The 23,872-nt window shown below is 40.8% G+C and overlaps 4 protein-coding genes across 4 annotated transcripts; 2 read left to right on the forward strand and 2 right to left on the reverse strand.

Annotated features, from left to right (window-relative positions):
- Positions 1-965: 965 nt before the first annotated feature.
- mmgt1 (membrane magnesium transporter 1) lies at positions 966-4,713 on the reverse strand. The gene is made up of 4 exons (XM_085420088.1): positions 4,557-4,713; positions 4,171-4,223; positions 3,964-4,067; positions 966-1,822 (listed from the first exon to the last, which is right to left on the reverse strand). The coding sequence occupies exons 1-4, from the start codon at positions 4,702-4,704 to the stop codon at positions 1,666-1,668; spliced, it is 462 nt and encodes a 153-aa protein (XP_085276214.1). The 5' UTR covers positions 4,705-4,713; the 3' UTR covers positions 966-1,665.
- A 171-nt stretch (positions 4,714-4,884) lies between these two features.
- pfdn6 (prefoldin subunit 6) lies at positions 4,885-7,891 on the forward strand. The gene is made up of 4 exons (XM_085420100.1): positions 4,885-5,081; positions 5,285-5,355; positions 5,479-5,603; positions 7,618-7,891. The coding sequence occupies exons 1-4, from the start codon at positions 5,018-5,020 to the stop codon at positions 7,736-7,738; spliced, it is 381 nt and encodes a 126-aa protein (XP_085276226.1). The 5' UTR covers positions 4,885-5,017; the 3' UTR covers positions 7,739-7,891.
- A 3,439-nt stretch (positions 7,892-11,330) lies between these two features.
- Positions 11,331-12,853, reverse strand: her5 (hairy-related 5). The gene is made up of 3 exons (XM_085381578.1): positions 12,710-12,853; positions 12,522-12,617; positions 11,331-12,411 (listed from the first exon to the last, which is right to left on the reverse strand). Exons 1-3 carry the CDS (start codon positions 12,758-12,760, stop codon positions 11,944-11,946), a joined length of 615 nt encoding a protein of 204 aa, XP_085237704.1. The 5' UTR covers positions 12,761-12,853; the 3' UTR covers positions 11,331-11,943.
- A 4,654-nt stretch (positions 12,854-17,507) lies between these two features.
- On the forward strand, positions 17,508-18,972 carry her11 (hairy-related 11). The gene is made up of 4 exons (XM_085381587.1): positions 17,508-17,621; positions 17,834-17,929; positions 18,050-18,143; positions 18,230-18,972. The coding sequence occupies exons 1-4, from the start codon at positions 17,568-17,570 to the stop codon at positions 18,817-18,819; spliced, it is 834 nt and encodes a 277-aa protein (XP_085237713.1). The 5' UTR covers positions 17,508-17,567; the 3' UTR covers positions 18,820-18,972.
- The last annotated feature ends 4,900 nt before the right edge of the window (positions 18,973-23,872 follow it).

The raw sequence follows: 23,872 nt of genomic DNA on the forward strand, positions 1-23,872 counted from the left end.
ACTGTGTAGTTCTAGCTTGAAGTTGGTGTTTTTTTTAAATACTTAAACAGTTGATGAGCACACAGCTTGCTTACTTTCATCTTTTTTATTCAAGCAGTTTTGGTTTAACCCTCATAAAGTCTCTAGAGTCTGTGTTTCTTTTGTAAAGCCTCACTTTTAAACTGAGCAAATGCTGCAGACACAACACTTTCAGTGTGTCTGACAGAGTGATGGAGTTGTGGAGCAGAGCTCTGCGACACGCACGGCAGCTGGACCTATTTTCTTGGTGACCCTTTGTCATTGATTACCGTACAACAAATTGTAATTTTACAAAGGCCTGCAAACGCTGGAATTGCATTTACACTCAGCAGCCACTTTATTAGGCACGCCTGTTCAACTGCTTGTTATTGGAGGTGTCTTGCGAGCCAATCACACATCAGCAACTCCGCGAATTTAAGCGTGTAGACGTGGTCGAAATGACCTCCTACTTTATGATGCAGCTCATAAACTTGATCCCTGTGTACTTAGTGCAGCTCTGCACATCACACTTGTTCTTGAAAATTGCACCAGTACATCTCCGAAATCTTTTAAAGTCTCAATTTTTAAATTACTTGATTCTTGTGTTTTTATATTAAAGACACATTAGTGAAACAAGCATTTAATATGTACTTTTTCTCCATTTCTGTTCTACATGGTTTGTTAGTTTGCTCCATTTTAACCCAGACTGGAACTTTAGCCTTGACTGCCACCTAGTGTCCATCATAAGCAGCTGCAGGTTTTTTGAATCAGGAGGGTTTTTTTGTGACGCAGCAGTCCTGCACAGCTCTGCAGACTGTCACTATAGTAATAAAATTTTTTAAAGCCATGCGTACCAACTTCTTCCTGCATAAATAGATTACCTGGAAAATAAATAGTCCACTTAGTTTTGTCTCACAAAAGCAATATTCCAGCCCAAGTACAACAAAAAAGGAGATCTGGACACTTCGTAAAATCAGTATGCCTTTTATTAAATTAAAAACAATCTGTTGAATATTGACGAAATGTAAAATGAAGGGAAATAAAAATCCACTCTAATGTACCAGTACTGGCTAGTCTGCCTTATAGTGTTCACAGTCTCATTATAATAGTGCTCTAATATCGCCCATCCCAGTGTTCACCTCATTTCCTGTGACTTAAAAACCATTTTGTGTACAGATCATTTATGCTTCCTGGAAAAATTAAAGCAAATATTAGAGTCCACTGATTAATCTCATTTTAGTTGACAAAGTTTTCAGTTGCTGACGTGTGTTTGAAACGAAACAGCAACCAAAGCAGGCTTTGTTATTCCCTTCATACAAAAGATATACAAAGGAGAGTAATATCCCAGTTCAGTTCAGAAGGGATCAAAGGGGTACATGTCTCAGTATTTTAAGACTCCAAAGCGTTTACATACTGTATATACAAACAAGTCTGCTTGGAAATAATAAAAACAAAAACTGAGGGGTTGGCACAGTCAGTGTTGAATATGGTGGCAACCACGTTATGGACAGAGATGCATGTTCAGACAGCATTATTAGTTTATTTACAAAAAAATAAAGAAAAGTTAAATAGGAGAAAGATGAATTCTGACACGTTCTCCCTCCTTCTGCCTAACAAAAACAAATCTTATCTGACAATGACCGTGTTACAGACAGGAAAAGGCCAGTCTCAGTGCAAATGCTCCAGCTTGCGTAACCGTATGGGGTTGGGCAGAGCTTGTTGGTTGCGTACAGAAGAGGGCTCCTCCTCTGGTGTGCGGAATAGCACCCGACCCCTGTGATTGAAAAGGTAGAAGGATGGGTGGTTCCTCAGAGTGTCAAAAGTCCTGGGGAAAGAAAGAAAATAGAAAAACGTCTTAAACACTGGCACCAAGAGGCAGGAAGTTATGGAGATTGATTACATTTGTTAAATTATATAATCCACTCCTGTAGGAGAGAAGGGACCGAAAAGTGTGTTTACATCCCAATACAGAGTTAGAATAAAGAAACAAACCAATGTTAACACCCACTGGAATCATTAGTGTTGCAGTGTGGACAACGCAGTGTCCAGTCATCAGATGAGACATTTTTCAGGTAAAATTGAAAGTTTCAGGGGAGAATTGCATCAACTGTGTAACATTCAAGCTGTGATTTCTCATGTGGGATGCCGATTTGCATCTACAGGGTTCACTTATTAAATCTAGAAGTGGTTACACTCCCGCTGTAAAAACTTTGCCTATATTTTGGGTTCAGCACTCAAACTAACCAGTTAGCAGATCACAACATGAACAAGTCACTTATGTTTGGCTTTCTTACCGCCTTACTTCTTTAAAACATCTCTTTAATTCTTATGTATGGCTACGTTCACACTGCAGGCGAAAGCGCATCAAATCCGATTTTTTTGACCCTATGCGACCCATATCCGATCATGCTATGACAGTGTGAACGGCGCAAATCCGATATTTTCAAATCCGATCTGGGTCACTTTCGTATGTGGTACTGAATCCGATACATATCCGATGTTTCAGAAAGCGACTGCTGTTTGAACGGTCAAATCGCATTAAATTCGCCTTTTACGTCACCGACACAAGACTGAAGCCAATTATCAGTGCCAGAGAAGCGCCCGAGAAGACATCGCGAACGCTTCCTGGCCATCCAGTGTAGATGTCAGTGAAACTGTTGGGAAGACAACGTAAACATTTTATTTGTACTGTATAATCTGCAGATTCTGACAGAAATCTGCAGCTATCCTTTGAAGCACCGCTCCTCTCTTAAACAGCAATAAGGATCATTATTAGGTTATTTACATTATTATGTAAATAACAAAATAACTTAAAGCAAAAATTGGGAAACGTGAAGTCCGAAGTCTTCATATTAAGGGCCATCAGTCAAACAATGCTGTTGGTCTGGGTCTAAACAGAGCGCGTTGTGTGTGACATCTTCTTTTGCGCATGCGGGCCGCTTTGAGCGTTCACACTAGAGCACGTTTGCTGTCGCATTTAATTGTAGTGTGAACGAGCAGACAAAAAAATCGGATTTGATCAAAAAATCGGAATTGAGCATTAAGACCTGCAGTGTGAACGTAGCCAAAGACTGCTTAGTTTATACAATGTTGCTGCTGCAGTTGCGTCCTAATCACTTTATTCATTCTTTTATCTGATCTGATAAAACCTCACTGATGGATTAAAGGTGATCAAGCAGGGATGGGAAACATGAGGCCTAGGTACCAGATTCAGCCTGACAAGGATTCAGACCGGGCCCACTCCATGCCTTTGAAAAATGTAAACAAGGGTATAGAGCCTGGGTTTAACAGTATTTTCATGAATTTGACAGCTTTTTCTATTGATAAACACCTCACCTACCTACCTACAGCCATACACACAATGCCAAAGTAATGAATATATAAACAAATAAATGACAGTGAAACACATGAACTTTTCTATGTACTACAGAAATGTGTGTTTTGTTTGTAATGTTACACAGTTCTTACAGTTTAAGCACAAAGACTCATATTAATCACTGCTAAAAATTATTGAATTAATAATTTTAGTCATTTGCAACAGTATGATACTAGACAGGCACACAACTCCTCCCTTCACTAACAGCTGAAGTAGTCAATGTTCATAACACTGAACAACAGACTGAAGCTCCAGCCAAAACACCATCTTGTCACCTGCAGCTGTAGTTATAATAATGTCACACTGTGACCCAAAGTTCTTCTGTCAACCCAGCAACCTTTCATTTACTTTCACGTATAGGCCCCATTCTTTGGCTTTGCTTTGAATACGTTTTCAGTCTTAGGAGGCTTTCAACACACTAGCTGTGTGATGTAAAGCTGCATCTGTGGGATTCGAGGTGAACAGCTTCACAGTAATATTACTATAAATGTCGCTGAGGTGGTGAGCCATGAGCTTCCCCTGTGACAGAGGACAAAAAAACAACTGCACTGCCGAGGGAGTGGAGGTGTGCCAAGGTGAAGTCAGCTTACTTGTTTTTCAGCTCTGAGGAAGCATCCATATCTTTGAACTCTCCAGCGATGTGGACAATACCGTAACAGGTCATGATAAATGACAACAAAGTCTGCAGTACAATCTGGAAACATAAAGAAGGAAAACGCTTGGTAAAACAAAAAGAAAAAAAAGAAAAGTATTTGAAATCAGGAAGAAGGCTGAAAGTAAGGATAAAAGTTACTCACATCAATTGGTAGCGTCTCGTGCTCCTTCTCTGTAAGTCGCATGTATGATCGATCTGATGGGAGAAACATGTTTGAGCTAATGCAGTTAATAAAATGAACACCTCACACAAACAGTGCTAATTAGCCAACTCTAAAAAGGGCTCCAAAAGAAATGCCATTACTCTAGATAGCTGTCTACCACTAGCACTGACTCTGCACTGCAAGGAAAAGATTTCAATCGCAACCACTGCGCCCCATTCAAAGCGGAGCAGAGCCCACCTAGCATGATGTTAGCTAGCCAAAAGGCCCGAGCTGCTGTTTTGTCGAGCTACCCGGTGATACCGGAGACAGTGTGCGTTAAATATAGCTACAGAGACGTGTCTTTGGCTCTGTGCAATGAAACTCACGTTGTGCCGCTGAGAAAGCCGCATGAGCTAAGGAGAAAAGTCCGATGCCGACAACACCTTTCCAAAACGACGAAGCCATCATGAACCGAAGCGAAGAGGAACTGCGCGTACGGTGTCGTAAAACGGTGTCGTAAACAGCCGCACACATGGCGGTGTAAAAAAACACCCTATTAATAAGTGGGAAATTAGTTATTAAGGGAAACACATATTAATAAGTTATATATAAATATACATGAATATACACAGACTGAATGGTTTAATTTGACTACTTTATTGGTCGCCAATACACGGCCCTTACCCATTTGTGCTCTTACTTTGAAGGGATGAGCTAATATCCGCTCTAGCCTCTGCCCTTTCCGGTTAGCTCGCATAGCGCTTTCATATGCCATATCATCTATAACTTATTATATCTCTTTGAAACATTTACTCACTCGACAGTACTATTTAAAACAAACACAAATATGGCAGAAGCCATTCAAAAGAAGCTGAAGGTGGAAGTGGAGAAATACGCGCAGATGCAGAAAGGTGGGTGCTAGCTAGCCCTGCGTGGTTTCTCCTAGTGTGACATGATGCATTGAGCTAACTGACCATATTAGGAAAGGTAGATATACATTAAAGTGTTTCGTTATAACTGCCGTATTCATTTGAATTATAGTCGCAACAATACTTTCGCTGTAATTAAAATGTAACCAGTTCCTCCCCTGATTAGCTAACTGTGTATTGTTCAGAGGTTAGCAAGAGCATGTCAGCCAGACAGAAGCTCGAGACGCAGCTGACAGAGAACAACATTGTTAAAGAGGTAACTATGATCGCTTATTTGCTATTATATTCACTGATAGCACCATTGGCATACCATTTGTTTCTATGTTGCGGTATGTGTTGTGTTCTGTAGTAAACACGAGATCTCATTTTGTCTTTCCAGGAGCTTGATCTGCTGGACTGCTCAAACACCGTTTATAAGCTCATTGGTCCTGTATTAGTGAAGCAGGACCTAGATGAGGCCAAAGCCACAGTAGCCAAAAGGCTGGAGTACATCAACGGAGAAATGTAAGCCATTTCACCCACACCAATGTGTGAAGACACCTTCACAGTGCTATGGGAATACATGAGGTTTTGGTCACTGGGGATCAATTATGATTCAAAACACCCGCTGTGAGTTGACTAAGTGTAGGTGTTGTGATGATGGGGGAGAGGTGGAGCGGGCGCACACACCGTCTATATTGGGGGTGGGCAATGATTTTTGAGAACATGAGAAGCTGGGGCGGTTTTGGATGGCTGCCCCAACAAGCTTATAAAGAAGTTAAAATTAATATTGAATTCATATTTAGCACATCTGAGTTCAACTTATTGGTGCAATCCTCCACAACAGTCCCGGGTTCTTGGGAAAATTAATTGGCCTCCTCTGGTCTATAACTGAGACTCATCAGTATTGCAGAATTTGTGACATTCAGAGAGTTCAATTTAAACAAAAAAACTACCGTCAAGTCCAAGAGCTCAGATTCACTGGTGATTGCACACAAGTAAAAAGACAAGCAGCGCCATCACCAACTGCAGCAGTAATTCAAGGTGTTATTGGTGTTATTGTAAAGGCTGCTTCGCAGTCAGTCTTGGACACGTGCATGACTTCCTGAAATCAGCTGTCATGTTGTTTAGTCATATTAAGCTCAAGGAATAACTGATAAGACTCCAAGTTCTTTTCTTTTCCGATAAGATAAGATAACCTTTATCAGTCCCACACATGGGAAATTAGTTTTGTTCAGTTTGAGTTCAGGATGTGGTGGGAGTCAGCAAATCTGTTTAGGATTACTATTGCTTCGCTGTAGACTAAATACAGTGGACTCAGAGGTTCCTTTTGTGCCAATATTCTGGTCCCACTGTGGCCTGAATCTGCAACAGAAGACTCTTATGAAGCATTTTAACTTCAACTCCAGGCTATACTTACAGAGCTAATTAAACCAGCTCTGGGAAAACATTTGTCTGTTTCAGTTCAACTTCCAACATTAATTCTTTCCTCTTTTTGCTCTTCTTGTCCTTGTCGACATACATGGGACAGTGTTTGAAAAAGTATTTTATTACTTCATGTTTTTTTTTTGTTTTTTTTCCCCATTGTTTGCAATCTGTCCAGGAGAATAGATCCATCTTGCTGTGCCCTTGCTCTTGTTGTGTTGCCCCAGGTCTTCCCGCCTCATGTTTCCCCACTGGTGTGCACACCAAGCCAGTTTTGTAGCTGTCCTCAATATCACCCAGCTGCCTCTAAAGAAAGTCTCATGTTATGGTCAAATTGATTCCATTTCCCCTGTTGTGGACTGAAGTCCTTTTCCAGTCTGCACCTTAAGACAGTGAAACCAGAGTCTTTTCACTGGACTCACTGGAGAGGCAGCTGATTATTGCTCCAATATGTATTGTTCCAAAGTGTTTTTATAGCCACATGTCTAATACTGTGGTAAACACTACAGTTCACATGTGAACGTAGTTTTGGGACAACTGGAACCTCATAAAATCAGAAACAATGCCTGCCCATTAAAAATGAACTGTGCAGGCAGCTTACAGATGACTCCATTGTAGATATGAGAACAGACTTTAGCTGTGTCACTGTGCTCCTTCATAGGTAGAGGGCAGTCATGAGCTTGATCTGTGTCAGTCTTTTCTCCTCACTGAGATTACAAATAGCAGAAGAAGATTTAAAAAGACCAGAGTCCTTTAGGCAAAAGTACTAAACTAACTTCTTGATTCAGTTTTATTGCCACTTTGTGCTTTTTAAACGGGTTACATTTTTTTGTACAATTATAGATAAAAATAGAATAGAATTCAACTTTGTCATTGCACATGTCACAAGTACAAGGCAACAAAATGCAAAATGCAAAAATGTGGGTGTGTGGGCTTGTAATACTTAATTTAAGGTAGCGTTCTTTTTGTGTTTGAATGGTTTGAGATATTAAATGTTAAAGTATTATAATCCTGAATAATTACAGATGTTCAGTGTACAAGAATGGGATTTAAATATTCCTCATTTGTGTGTGTGTTTAAAACTCAGTGGTTTCCTTTTTTTGTCCTTTTGCAGTCAGAGGTATGAGACGCTACTGAAAGACATGGAAAAGAAATCCGAACAGCATCGAGAAGTGTTGTCAAGTTTACAACAGGAGTTTCAGAAAGCACAGGGCCTCGCTGTGGGCAAAGTCTGATGGAGTGATGTAGCTGCACGCACGCTTACACAAAGTAGTTAATATCATGTAAACCTGCGACACTCTGCTTGTTTCTTGGCATTTCTTTGCAGTGTTATTACTGTGACTTTTCTCTTGATACGAATAAACATTTTTTTTTGTCATGAACCATCACCTTTGCGTTAGTTTTCATTTTAGGGGGCATTTTACCTTTAGGACATGTGCTGCATCCTGACAAATTACACACCAGGCCTGTGCAGCACTCTGTGTTTGTTTCTGTGAACATTTGCCTTAATTACTGGGGCATGCTGGTTGCCACCAGAGCAGATGTTGTCCAGTCACTGACCTCTTCCACAGCTTACAGCAGAGAAAAAAAGCACAGCGGTGCTGCTTTGTTCAACTCAATGAATGTGCGTTCCTCTCCATTTACCACCAGCGGAGGGGTTCACTAATAGTCAAGAAGTGAAGCCTGTCTGAGGGTTTAAAGGAAAAACATATACTCTAAATTAATATAGATATGCGACTAAACTGTTGTCAGCCAGCGGATTTTGAGCTTTTAAAAACTGTTCATACAGAAGAAATACCAATTGTGTTATAAAAGTCGCACGTAAATCGGTTTCTTTGCTGAATTTCGCCGCTAACCTGTGTAATTGTAACCCTGCTTTGCAGCGTAGGCTACATGTGTAAAAGCCGAAGCCGAGCGCATTTACGGGCTCAAACTCCTGCATCACCGGTTTGCGTTAAAATGTTTCACATCTGCTGTGAGTATCCTTAATTTGGCTAACGCTAACCTCACGAGGACGTGCGGTAATTGGCACTACGACACGAAGGTGTCCTCGTGCACGAGTCGGTTATCTCCAGCGCGCGTGCTCCAGCAGACCCATTAACACCTGGAGGTGCAATATGCTTTAAACACAGCCAGAGCCGAGCCACTGACAGACCGAAACCAGCTGAACGTTCGGGTATTTAGTCGGTCTACACGAGAGAGATACTTTGCTTTGTTTTTTATTGATTTCAGACAATAAAAACTGTCTGTTTACCTGCTATTAAATCATGTGCTGTATTTTGTGGCTCTGACTTGTGTCTCCTGCGAGCGTCAAATGCTTTGTTGTGGAGGGCAAACGGCGTGTTTATTGTGTTCTCCCTAATGTGGGAAAACCATCACGGGCGGGAGCAACTGCTGATCTGCAGGTTTAGTCAAACACTTTCCGATGCAGTTTGGGATATTTGTTTTGGGACAAAATTCAATTTCATGTCCTCTCTGGCATCATTCTGAGCAAATCTATCTGATTTATAGGTTGTATTCTTATCCACTTCACAGCGCCTTTAAAAAAACAAGTTTCCTGTTGACCTGTTTGATCTTCATTTAGACAGATGCCCCTCTAATGAAACCTAATCTGATTTCAACTTTAATTGATTTACTTAGTCTTGTGTGGGCTTTTCTTCGTGCGGTTAAAGCTTAGAGGCGCACAAAGGAGCATCCTGTCCAGAGATCAGCGCAGCGGGACTAACACCTCCTTTGATAGATGTTTTCAAACGCACTTTGAAGGAATTCCTGTAGGATTTTTGATAAGGAGACTTAAAGAGACACACGATATTTCAAGTCGCTATAAACATGAAGCTGTGGATGAGTTTGTGAGTTTTGACGCACAAACACAGAAAAACATACATTCTTTAAAATGTCTTCTTTTATTTGTGTCCTCTGTCATTTTTTTTTAAAACTTAAGGCATTTCAGCGATGTGAAGGGAAAACGAGAGCAGTTACATTTTCAAATAAAAGGGGATGATTGCAGGACAATCACCGCTACTTTATCCAGGACGGGTAAGCGTTGGGCTGTGACCTATCACATCCAGCGTGCATTGAAATGCTGATCGGGGGCAGTTCCCAGTTTTGAGTGGATCTTTTTTTCAAATGCAGATAAGCACACAATCGAGGCTGTTATCGCACTGATCACACCTGGCGGTAGCCTATTCAGACAGTTTCATCAAATCTGTCACCAAAACCCAGAACGTGGATTTCAAAGTTTCTCAAGGCTAAATAAATATCAGCCCCCCTCCCCTCACCACCAGAGACAGTTTCCGTGATGCTGTCCTTTCAGTGGCTTTGATGACACAAACAACAGCAAAACACTTGCTGGCTGAATATCCCCAAGATCTAAATGATGGAGATGCATCAAGACACTGGCTGAATATATCCAACATGCTCCTTTTACAGAACCTTGTTAGTATATGTTCTAAGTATAGGTCTTTGGTGGAAACAGACCACATCAAATATACCTCAACAAAACTGGCAAACCTACATTACTCAACCAGACCATTTTACCATCTGGACGTTAATATAGTTTAATATATTTGTATTTATATAATGTATTTACTTTAATTAGTTTACTTATTCTATGTGTGTTTAATTATCAGAATAAGATTTAAGAAGTTTGGAATAGTTTCAGTTTATTCTTAAATCACAAATCAACTCAAATACAAGGTCCAACATAATATTATATAAAGCTTATAAATGGGGACTCAAACTTTAGATAACATGGACCAAATGCATATATAATTTTCAGCATATATTATCATCCTACCCTAAATCAATGCAAATATCCTAAAATAACCCAAGGATCCTCACATATAAATAACACCAATCCAATAGTTTTAAAAGGTCTTTATCATACAGGGTTTTAGTAGCAACTGCTTTGAAGCTCATTCTAAAATTGTGGATCTCTACAGTTTACACTAAAACTTGTATAATTAACTTTGCATTTATTTCCCCTCAGAAGCATTTTTTTGCATCGTATCTGTGAGAGGAATAATCTATAAGTCTTACATTATTTTACATTACACAAGCATTCAGAAAAATGTTGCATTCAGTTAACTAAAGATTTGTAACTATGAAAAGAGGATCCGCCGGAGCATCCAGCTATATAACTTTGGTTTGTAAAGTCTGTAATCTGTATGTAGGGTAAGTAATGCACCATAAAACAATACAGCAATTTCAGTGAGGCTCCGAGTCAATTTAAACCCGGTAAAAGGTCTCACTTTAACAAATAAATCAACATATTTAGATAATTTCTTAGTAAGGCTTTTAGTTAGAAATGATTCAATGCAAAAATGTAAATCTAATTTTTGTTATTTTTTTCTGGCTTCTGTTTGAACAAAACACAATAAAATTTGTTGAAAAGGAAACGCACTAGATTTAAACCAGACATTCACCTTTATCGATCCCTCATTTATAATATGTTGGACATTTAAATAGTAGCAACATTACTTCATATAGTAGCAACATTACTTCATATAGTAGCAACATTACTTCATGCCAGAGAAATTAACGAAAAAAGCTGTCGGCATATCAAAGAATAAGAAAAGACCCTAATGTTGACCCCCCCTCCCACAGGTGTGTGTGTGTGTATATATATATATATATATATATATATATATATATATATATATATATATATATATATATATATATATTCCATTTCACACCTGGTTTTGCTTTTTAGTTTCCTATAGCCTTTTCTTTGACGTGGGAGGATTTTGTGGATTGGATGGTGCCGCACCCTGAAGGAGTCTAGACTCTGGACAGTGTGTGAATGGGCGCCATTGTTTGCTCCTCTACCCCTGAAAAAAAACTGCTCTGATGATTCGCCTGCCTATCAGCATCACAAAGGATGTCATAACTGTCGATCGTTGTGGTTAACTATCCTGTGCCCGTTTCATCTACAAGTGCAGCAGCTTTAAAAGCTTCACACGATACAACAGGCCACTCTGGGAGGTTTGAGCAAACTGTGTCTTTATTGAAGACTCAGCAAACACATTCATGAATTATTTCTCACACACAGTGGCTCAAATATATACACACGTTCGAGCCAAAAAAAAAGAGGGAAAAACAAAAACAAAACCCTCAGCAACAGTAAAGCAGGGAAAGCAATTTTTCGCCCGTCCTGTCAGCACAAATAAATGTTTTACGTACTGATGCGTAAATGTGGAAAAAAAAAACCCCAACCCCCCCAAAAAACTTATGAGCACATATAGGTGAGGCTCAACGTTTTAAAAAGAGAAATCACTGATTACACTCGTACATGTGCGAGGTAATAGAAAGTGACTTGAGTGAGCTAAATACAGGCTGCGCAGTAGCCTAAAAAATACACATTTATACATTTTGCTCGCATAGTTACAGCAGGTACAGTAGTTACAAGGACACATAAGCCTCGGTCTTGATGCTGGAATCACTGAGGCCAGGGCCTCCACAGGGGATCAGGGATGTGCCCCACACCTGCGGGGGACAGATTGCTGGTGTCAGCGTGGAAGCCAGCCGTCTGCGTCAGGTAGTGGTGAGAGAGCTGGGGGTGATGGAAGGGCAGAGGATGAGGAGGCAGAGCAGCAGGAGGATGGTGAATGTGGCCGGGAGTGGTGGGGTGCATGGGGATCTCTGGAAGCGTAAAGGAAGCCCGAACAGCCGCTCCGCTGGGCTCCCCTGCCTCCTGGCTCTTGCTGGCTATGAACTGGTTGACCCTGAGCAGGCAGGTCCTCATGCCGTCATGGTAGCTGGACTGGCAGGCACAGGCCGGTCTCTGCTCCACGGACAGGGCCCTCTTTGAAGCCTGGTGATCCTTCTGTACATCCTCCTCTGCCTTCAGGAAATCGACCACACTCTCTAGAATCTCTGCCTTCTCCACTTTCGGATTCTTTAGTTTCTGCATTAAAATCAAATCACTCACAAACAGCATATAAAATAAATAACAACAACAACAACAACAAAAACATTATGAACAATCGAAATTAAAACTACGACGCAGAGACGTACCTCATTGTGGGTGCTCTCCAGCATCAGAACTCGCAGAGTCTCCAGACTGTGGTTGATGCGCTCCCGCCTGCGCTTCTCCATCTGAGGTTTAGAAATCTTTGTGGGCGAAAAAGTAAAACACTTTAGACTGCAAACAGGAAGATCGCGCTTTTTGCACAAAGTGTTGCTCCTGCGGAGATGTAACTCACCCTTCTGGCGGCCCTCTGTCCTCGAGCTCCAGGTGAAGATATAGCCTTCATGCTTGCCTCGTGCCTCTCCTCGTTGCTGCAGATCCAAACCGAACGAATGACACAAGTTTGCGCCCTTGTTGCAATTTGTTGATCCCCGTGCACACGGTCACGCCCCCTCTTGACACCCGAAAGAATCTGAGTCACGTGGTTCGATACAGCCGTTGCTTCCATTGAATTTTAAATGATTTTGTTTAGGCACTCTTATTAAAAATGTTTATTGATTTAATGGAACTTTTTGAACGAGTGAAACAGCTAAACACGAGGCCTGCCTTTTTTACGCATTTAACTCGGACAGTTTCTTTTAGATCGGCTCCCCAAAAGCATGAACTCTGTCTACTCCTTTTTCTTTTCGGTTAATGCTTGTGTCTGCTTGATGCTTGAAAATAAAGATCAGCGGTATTTGCGCAAACACTGCCTCATTCATATTTCTATTTTGAATTATTTTTGTGCGTTTCTTCATCAATTCATCAGCCTCATGTTGCCTTTTTGCTTGTGCACCCCGACACAGAATACCTTAAAAACCTAACACTCAAAGAGACTCGTTCAAAACAAACAAAAAAGCAAACGCGATGCCATTAACAGTTGTCTAATTGTTCTTTTGGAAAGTAAAATGGTGATCCAATGAATACGTTGAACAGGCACTCGATTTATAGGATTATTGTTTTTAACGCACGATTTGCATAAATACACTCAGTCGTCTCTCTTGGCCTCCTCTCCACATGCTGATGACGATGTAAACAAAAATGTAAAGTTGGATTCAGCACCCCAGATTCAGACTTTGATTTTTCGGCACTGATTTTTCGTGTGTAGTGTGGTAGACCTCAGCCTTCCACCCCTTAATTCCTTCCTTTACAGTTTTTTTTATTGGTTTGGCGCAGTTTCCACAAGCAATTGGTACATTTTCAAAACTCTTAGTACTTATATCACAACAGATCATCAAAAGTGCACCTTTTTCAAACATTTCAGCATATTTTCAATTGTGTTAGTACAATACACATAATGACATAATATCCTTTTCACTACACAAAATAAGTGTTTCATCTAAATAAATGTTTCGTTCACAGTTACTGCCTTTCATAATGTTATCACTATAAAATTTTTGATTTGCATCCCTTATTATTCAGTTTAATACATTTTTTTGTCATTTAATTCAACCGATCTTAATGTTTAATCAATGAATCATTCATTATGTCCATGGATTTTCAACTTGACTGATTGTTGTCTGGTCATTTGTAAGTTCCTTTTGAGAGGAACAATGTCCAGGTGAAACAACTGCGTTCAGAATATATTCAGATACAACACTAAACTGGCATGCAATTACTGTAACAGAGGGTGATGGAGCTGGATGCTGCTGTGAATCATCACAAGTATATTTTTGTTGATGAGGCTGGTTTCAATCTGGCAAAAACTAGACACAGAGGACGTAACCTTATTGGGCTACCATCCACGTCCCTGGACAATGTGGGGGGAACATCTCAATGTGTGCAGCTATATCTGAAGATGGTGTGGTAGGCTGTAGACCAGTTCTAGGGTCATACAACACTGAACACCTGATAGTTTTTTTTAAATGAACTGGAGCAGGCCTGTCAGGGAGAAGACATCGTCTATGTTGTTGTGTGGGACAATGTCAGCTTCCACCATGCACAGCTGGTTCAGGAATGGTTTCAAACACACCATATTCCCCTTTCCTCAACCCAATTGAGAAATTCATCTCTACATGGAGGTGGAAGGTGTATGATCGCCATCCCCATGAGCATGTCTCCCTTCTTCAAGCCATGTGTGAAGCTTGTGGTGATATAACTGCTGAGCAATGTCAAGCCTGGATTCTTCATGCCAGGAGATTTTTCCCACGGTGCCTGAACAATGAAGACATCCACTGTGATGTTGATGAAAACTCATGGCCCAATGTTAATGACCGGCTTGATTAATTGTGTAAAAGTGATGAAAAAAAAAAAAAAAATATTGTGCTTATGTAAATGACTTGTTGTTTTTTCTCCCTTTTTCGTGTGTGTGTGTGTGTGTGTGTATATATATATATATATATATATATATATATATATATATACACACATATATATATATATATTTTTTTTTATGTCTGAACATAAGTGTAATATTTGCTGTGTAAAGTTTTACAGTTCAGTTACACTCATTCATCACCAGGGACAATTTGAAACGCTTACCTTATATTATTTGCTCCTGAATGAAATGATTGGTAAAAGTACTAAGTTGAAAAAAGATCTTACTGTTTTGTTTGGGTGATTAAAGCAAATGTTCTCAAAATATATCACAATGATCATGTGTTCTGAAACAATGATTAAGTGGAATGAAAATATGTGCAAATACAATGAAATCATGACATCAGATTTTAAAGAATGACTAGTGGTGTTACAAATGTGATCAAATGTGAGTTTTGTACTGAGAGATTTAAAAATGCACACTTTAGTTATGAAAATAGTACCAAACCAATTTAAAAAAAAAAACTGTAAGAATGGCTGAAGGAATAGTGGCATCTCTCAGGTCTTGTGTCAGGATTTTGTTCCCTTGTTTCTTAAGGACGTGCTTTTCATTACTGATATTTTCATTAGCTGGTGATATGTTTTTAGGCCTGCATGTTCTTCTTTTGTCCTCCACCTGTGGATTGTCCTCAGTTGTTGTTTTTTTTAAGGACAAAGTGCACACGCCATGTTTCGAATAAAATCTCTTTGGGAATCCCCTTATTCGTGCAAAAAATAGTCATTTTTCTGCATGTCAAATTGTGTCTTAAATTTGGCATTTTTGCCCCATAGATAGAGGCCGCTGGTAACAATAAATAAATACAGAAATATTAAAACAAAATAAATAAAATAGATTATTTGCTCCATTAAGGTAGGTGCCTTTTTATGCTTGAATGATGTTAAGTGGCTTAACAAGCAAACAAAAACAAAAAAATCCCCAAGATATTGCTTAGACAGTGGTCAGATACAACAACTGAAAATATATGAAAAAGCATTCGATGTCCAGAAAAACACAAACGCCTCCATAAAGCCTGAACACTACAGAAAGTCACTGGAGGCGAAGCATAAAGCCACGAGGAATGGCTCAAGACTTTTTAGAAGTTGATTTTTACACTCAGGTGTAATGATCATTATCAACATCACCAAGAAAAAAATCTACTTTTTCTAGTTTTCTACTGAATAACAAACATGGATGCCCTCACGGCATCTCGCTTCCACACACTGTTATGTTTTTGCTGTTCTTTAAACTTGTTTGTTTCATGTGTTTGGCCTTAAACATTTTATACATTAACAGATGTATTTCTGACCCTGATCTACTGTAATTGTTTCCAACATGTCATGCTGGTGAGACCCACTTTTTTTTCCTTCTTTAAAAAAAATCTTTCCCGGGCGTACTTATTAACTATCGAAATACAAATAGTGAAATCATCGAGCTGAACGACTGTTTCAGTGCGACCTGCGTGTTCTCACATGACGCAGAGTGAGTGAAGTTGGCGTTAACTGCGCTTTTAGCTTGGTGTAGCTCTCTGTGCACTGCATTTATGGTCACCCTGATCCTCATAATGGGCTAAAGAGTGTGGAGATAACACTGGGATGATCGGATCACGGGGATCCAGAGGAGATTAAGTAGCTTTTCAAAAGCAATGATACTTCCGTTTCAAATCAAAGAAAGGGCGATTAGTGGAGGCCCGGGGATCAGCCCTGGTTTCTATGGCAGTCGGGAAAGAAACTCGCTCTTTAAGATACACCATTTGCAGCATGAGGATATAAAATATAGATATAGAAAGGAATTAGGTGTTCAAGTTGTGAATGCAAATACAAGTAAACGCACAGTTTGGGTCTCCGAGTGCGCTCGAGCATTAATGTGTGCAGGATTTAAGCCACGTGAACCCGCCCCATAAATAATGAGCCCGTGAAACCTAGGATGGAAACTGACTGGTCTGAAATGCTGCCCTTCTAGCAGAGAAATGGAGCATTCAGTTCTAATATGGTGACTCCTCGTGTGTGCCAGTGACAAAGGAGGCTGGGGTGTCGGACCTGACAGGTTTGGGAACGTGGAGCGAGGTCGACAAGTGGTTTGATTTTGAAAGAGTTTGTGTGAAGTCCAAACACCCAACCAACTGTCCCGAAGGAGAAACTGGCACACACTTAACGCTTGGGTGTCATAATCATCATCTTCACACGTCATCACGTCAGCACACCAACTTGCCCTTCTCCCATTTGGCCCATATCTACAACTGTGCGCTCACGAAGTTGCTTAAATCTAGTTTTTAACGATTATCTTGTGTGCGTAAAGCTGCAAACGCAGACAACACACGAGGCTATCTTCAACTGTGCGCCCTGCTCCTTCATCTCAACTTGGTCTTTAAAGAAAAGGAAGGACAAAAATCACTTCATGCAACGTGCTGATGTCTCACACGTCACAAAAGTCCTTGTAGCTGCTCGTTTTCTCACTTTGTCCCTGTTCCCACGAAAATGGGATGTTTCCCATGATCTCACTTCACCAAGTGCACCTTCTTGGTGTTGCAACCAAACCTCTTTCCTTATTAAAAAAAACTATCTATCTATCTATCTATCTATCTATCTATCTATCTATAGGCCACACGTTTAGCCACAGATTTAACATGTTGTCTTTAATTGTCACCATGTTGGTAACGGTTTCAAGTTTCGGTTTTCCCACAGTCACTCCAGTCTCTGGTCAGTGTCATCACGCACACGTGCCAGCCAATCAGAGGTCGCAGGAGGTGCACTTATAAGTCCCCCTGTAGGAGGCAGGGGGCTTTAAACCGCTGGAGGACATTTAGATAGAGCACTGCAACATGACCAGGAAACTCCAAAACCAAACCCAGAATGATGGGAAGAGCAGGAAAAGGGTAGGAAACTGTATCATTATTCTGTGTTATATTGCATGATTCTTTTTGGGATTAGGAAAACTTTTTATCACTGTAAGCTAATGTTCTTATTCTAAATTGGGTAGACGAGGACAAAGTAGCTTCTTAGCTTTAGCAAAGCAGTGAAGTCAGCATTCGTTGTGTTGAACTTTCATCACATCACTAAAGCAAAGCTTTGTCGTGACCTCTCAAAGACTCTGAAGCCAGTTGTGGAAAAGAAGAGAAGAGATCGAATAAATCAAAGTCTAGCTGAACTGAGGCATCTGCTGATGAATGCCACATCTGATCCAGTGAGTAATGTCTGAACAACCTTAACTGTGTATGAGTTGGCAAGTAAGCCATAAATGCAGTGGGAAAAAACGGTTTCTCCTCTCCTTTGTTCTTTGATTTGACCTGTCCATCATCAACAGCGGCTGCAGAATCCAAAAATAGAGAAAGCACAGATTCTGGACTTGGCTGTTGACTATCTCCAAAAGTGGACTGATAAAAAGGGCCCGAGCAATGGTTAGTTAAGCAAAATCAAACTAAAACCAGCATATTCATGTTCCACTTGTTTATCCCTCACATCTCTGTCTTTTTGCATCCTGCAGACTCATTTGATACTCATGCTCCTTTGGCAGACAGTGGCCACTCGGAGTCCAATGCTCCTCCTCTCTTTGGCAGAGAGAGCGCAGGTTTTCAGCAGTGTGTGGCCCAGCTGACCAGCTACATGCACAGGATAACACCGGCACAGAGAACAAGCCTGATTGAGGGGCTTAAACATCACGCAGAGGGTCTGCAGCTGAAACCAGACTTCAACCAGCGCGCAGCATCTGTGGATACCATTTGCTCATCCAACTCCAAAGATCCTCCCGTTTTGCTTTTCCCGTCTTATTCCCCATTTCAGCCTCTCGCTTGTTCCACGCCATGCCATGACTACCTGAGCCCTCCTCCTTCTCCCTGGCTCTCCCCTTCTTTCTCCATGTATGCCACCTCTTCTTTTGCATCATTTGCCTCTCTCTTCTCCATCCCCCCCAGCCTTTCACCTCCATCTTCCAACACCTCCTTCTTTAGCTTCTCACCCACAGTTCCTCACTCCAGCCTCTCCCCTCTCACCACAATGAGACCCCCCTCAAACCTTCTACACAGGGAAGTGTTGGCACCAAACTCTTCCCCACCCATTTGGAGGCCTTGGTTTTGATGTGGATCAGAGACTGACATGCTGACAGGAGCAGAGCCACCTAGTGGGGATAAATTGCAATTGAGGGTGGAAAATTCTCAAAGCCTTGAATGTACAGTGTACAGATTTTTAAAGTTGCCTATAATGTATTACTATTCTTGTAAATAAATTAAGTTCAAATTCGTAAAGTGTGTATTTGCTTCCTCCCGTGCCCATGTGACATGTCATTAATCTAAATCAATAGCTCCTAAACAATCCTGAACAATGGCAGAGCCATACATTTTTTTAAAGAATATTTGTGGCCAGGCTGAGACCAGAAACTGATTTTATTTTATTTGTATTTTCAGCTCTTAATCTGTAAGGGAAAAAACAAAACCAGAACCCAACAACCTTGCAACAGATGCTAAATGTATTTTTCTTTAAAATGCTAATAAGGTAAACTGTAGTAAATTGGGCCATTAGGTAAAGTGGGCCATTCATGGTTTGAGTGTCTCAGCTCTTTGAAACTTAACAGCCAATGATCTCAACAACAGCTTTACAATTAGCATTTAATTTTATTGTTCAGAGTTGTTGAGAGGTGCAGGGCAATTTCTCAGGCAGCCTTAAAATACTTCACAGTGAGTGGTGACATATCAAATCAAATCTTGTTTATAATCTCACTAAAAGAGCTTGAAAACATTATTTTCATGTACATTTTCACAAGTCACAGCAGTAAAGCAACAACTGATGGAGGCTGTGGCAACATCTGGAGGCGTGTTTGCCCAAGAAACACGGGGCAGTTCATCAACCACAGTGCAACAGTTTAGCTCTGGATTGCATCAGTGATAATAAGGGCGACCGTGGCTCAGGGGGTTGGGAATCGCATCTGTAACCGGAAGGTTGGTTCGATCCCCGGGCTCTCTGTCCTGGTCGTTGTGTCCTTGGGCAAGACACTTTACCCTACTGGTGTTGGCCAGAGGGGCCGATGGCGCGATATGGCAGCCTTGCCTCTGTCAGTCTGCCCCAGGGCAGCTGTGGCTACAACTGTAGCTGCCTCCACCAGTGTGTGAATGAATAGTGGTATTGTAAAGCGCTTTGAGTGCCTTGAAAAGTGCTATATCAATCCAATCCATTATAATTAATGTGTGTTTTGCAAATATTAGGCTTCAAATTTCCATTTGGTTCCCTGCTGTTTTAGGACAGTATCAGAAGCAGCTCCGCTGGCTAAAAATGAGCCTACACACAGTATGTTAATGTCATGTTACTTATGTGGCATTAAAGAGCATTAGAGGCATAGTTTATCCCGCTGGTTCTCAAACCTTGTCTTAGATGCCAAAGAATGTTCATGCTTCCCCCAGTAATGCCCCACCAAGGGCATCAGAGCCAAAGTTTGAAAACCATGGGTCTAGGGTACATATACACAGCCTCCACATCGCACCATAAGACTGTACTTAAGACTGTGTGAGATAAATTGAAGAATTCATTGGGTTTTGACTACAGTTTTGAATTCACACAGCAACTTAGTAATTGATCTTTACTGCCCTGCCCTGTGTGCCTTAGAAACAATACTAAAGCATGCCCTTTAGGACCAAGCTTGAACAGAATGTGTTTGTGTTTATGAAATGAATCTTTTAATTACATTTTTTCACCAGCTTTGGAAGGGCGATGGATAAGAGCCGTTAAATGAAGTAACTTGAACATTGACATGATGATCGATCACTTTTTAAAATTTGTCTGATGCAATGTTTGAAGTTAGGATACATACAATTTTAAAAATGTGCAATAAATTAACTCAAAGGTGTCAAACCATGTCAAAGTTCCTCTTTGATGATATTCTGTAATATGTTTTTAACACAGCCCTCTTGTGTTGCCCATAAATTAAGCTGTAGGGTATAAGTGGACACATGTAGTTTCCAGGATACAAGAATGAAAGTGTAAAAAAGCTGAGCCGGTTTGATGATATTCCTTACACGATCAAAAGAGGGCAGCATTGACACAGCATACACCTGTGTGGCAGAGAAGGTGATCTGGCTTCCTTCGTGACCTGTCTTCCAGCGGGTGCTATAAAAGGCGGCTGTCATTCGGGCTAAATAGAGGATGTCATTGAGCTATTCCATCAGCGATAAGCTCGAGATGCACGATCATCACTCTTCTCTCTTTCTGTCTCTCAGTGCTCAGGCCACTCCTTATCTTCTGATTAAATCTCTATTACAAGCTCGGAATATTTTCAGCAGAGAGGCACCAAAGGATTTGGCCTGTGAAAACAGAATTTGTCACATGAGAGAACATGTCTTTGGATAATCGTTATTCCCCCCCCACTTCTGAAGAAACTCTGGAGTTATGAGGTAGCCATTGTTCTTTGTCAAAGAAATGAGAGGGCACGCACATCACTGTATAGCTCGCTTCCCCACACTGCCTATTTTGATAATTCTGGAAAGAAAGCAGAGACAGTTGCTCATGCTGGAGATATGATATTTTTTTCTTTTTTCTTTTTTTGCGGCATGGCAGATAATTAATAGGAAAAGAAATCACCTCTTGGATTGACCTGAAAAAGGATGAAAAATCCCTGGCATTTTCTCAGGACAAGCTGATTACAGCTGATCCTGTTACCCTCTTTAATCACTGTTTTTTTCTGCCAGGTTGCATTCCTGGTTTGTAGAAAGCTCGAGATGTTGTGCTGTGAAGATGTCACAGGTTTGTCTCGGCCTGCAGAGAATCTGCAAATTCCTTTGTGTTGGTGCGTTTCAAAAGTCCAAATGCTGAGACGGGACTGGTGTCAAACACTTCCATCACACATGTGCACACTTGTATGTGTTGAAAGTGCAGTATGTACACTACACAGTATGCACACTGTACTTAGCCCAACAGGTCCACAACGCAGGTGCTCGTTATGACTGTCTGCCAGAAGGAGAGACATCCAGAAAACATCTACAGGCGTTCTTTTCAGGACCGAGGGTGACAAACATCAGAGATTTATAAGCAGCTCTTATATATTTATCAGCTTTGGTAGAGCACATTTGGACATTTCATGTTTCGTTGATTGATAATCAGTACCCAACATGCATCGCGGGTTTTAGATGCAGGTCATCAACTTAGTTTTTGTTAAAGAATAACCATAAAGTTTAGGTTATTGTTGTTTTTGGTTAGGGTTCAACACACAAAATGATCAAATCAAACTACATGAGACGCAATTTAAAGTGTAGAACTGACAAATCTAATTCTATTCAGTATGTTGAAGCTATCATACTACTGTAGTATCTCTGATGTTGGAACCACCCTTTCAAAAAGGTCATGTATGGTCATATGTGGATGCCCTGGGGCGCCTCTGCCAGTGCGCCCCAGGGCAGCTGTGGCTACAATGTAGCTTGCCATTGCCAGTGTGTGAATGTGTGTGTGAATGGGTGGATGACTGAATGTAGTGTAAAGCGCTTTGGGGTCCTTAGGGACTGAGTAAAATGCTATACAAATGCAGGCTATTTACCATTTAGTCTGTGACCACACGGGGGCGCCCACATCGAAGAGAACAAGAAATGCAAAAAGAGGTATTCTATTGATTATTTTCTGATTGGGGCCATCTGAGAGATCAAGTTGGCTTATGGCATCACAACACTTACAACATTTGTGGTATTGGAAAATCCACACTGATCCTGAAAGTAACCAGCAATAGGATATAAAAGAAATTAGTTAGCAAGGTTGTGCACACTCATAGTTTAATGACTTGTCAGTCACAAGGTAGGGAATGCTTTACTGTCCATTTTACTCTAAATGGCACCATAATTTTTGAAGTCTCCCCCTACTCGTCATTACAAAGAATGCAGTTTAAAACACTTATCTTTTGTGGGAGGGTATGTTTGTGACTGTGATTTCCATCATTTGCTTCACTCATAGCAGCGGCAGATTCTTGGGAATGTGAAAGGATTAGAGAAAGGCTAAATTTCTTTTGCAGTGCAAAAAATCAGGACAAGTACACATTTCAAACTGTGAGATGATGAAAATCATTTACTGTTTTACGCATGAAGACAGCAGACTGTATTAGAATTTAGAGGTCACCTCAAAGTCAGTGATCTGGTCGCTCAAGTCACAGGTTATTGTAATGTGTGACGTATGGAAACATTCAAATCCCCTAAGGTGTCAGTGGGGCTCACAGTTACCGGCAGGACAAATTAATCTTGTTTCACTAAAATCTAACCAGTACTCTGGGAGAAGTAACGTGTCTTATTATGGACTGTCGATGGATGACGGACGCCTCACCATGACCGGAGCCCATTGGTCAGGCCAGACGAAAACTAAGCTAAAAACCACGTGTTGAACTGTCTGTTATAACTTGTGTAAAATGCTCAATAGATTAAAACTCCCAACTATCCCAGCTGCCAGTTTGTTGAAGGGCTAACACAGAGAAACAGATTCACACCTACGGCCAATTAACCTAACCCCATACATGTATTTGGACTTTGGAGGAAACTGAAGAGATTCCTCAAGGATACGGGGAGAATGGCCCAAGCTTATAGTCGAACCCCGGACCTCTTCGCTGTGAGGTGACAGTGCTATGCACCATATCACGTTGCCCCAAAAAGATCATTTCAATTTTTTAAATAAAAATCATCAGTCCTGATATTTTTTCCTTGGTATTTGTCATTGAAACTAAATCAAAAAACACAAATACACTTTCAAAATCGGAACACTTCTGATTCCTCTCCCTCATTTCACAGGTCTTAACCCGTTTGTAGGTCCAACAGCGGAAAATGATCTTACACAGGAGGGAGAATCAGCTTACATTTAAATGCAGAATACTTGTGCACCTTCCCAAGGCCATTTCAGACTGATTCAGTGCTCCTCCCTATATTTTGGCAACATGATGAAATTGCCTGAAAAGTATGCAGAGGAAAAATCCAGACAGCACATTATGCACATTTTGCCCTTCATATTTTGGAATCTGTCGAATGTGAGAAAAACAGATGAGGAACTGCTCTCTGGAGTAACTGTTTGTGATTTTCTGAACCTCTGGTGTCTGGTGTGCTGTCTATTTGTGTAGGAGTGACTGTGCATTCTTTTGGAGTTGAGTCGATTTGTTTGACTAAGCTTTGCTTTGGAAGAC

This window comes from Rhamphochromis longiceps, linkage group LG2 (genome assembly GCF_057381845.1).
Source record: "Rhamphochromis longiceps isolate RC_006_pf linkage group LG2, R_longiceps_female_GT1.1, whole genome shotgun sequence".
NCBI classification, from domain to species: Eukaryota; Metazoa; Chordata; class Actinopteri; order Cichliformes; family Cichlidae; genus Rhamphochromis; species Rhamphochromis longiceps.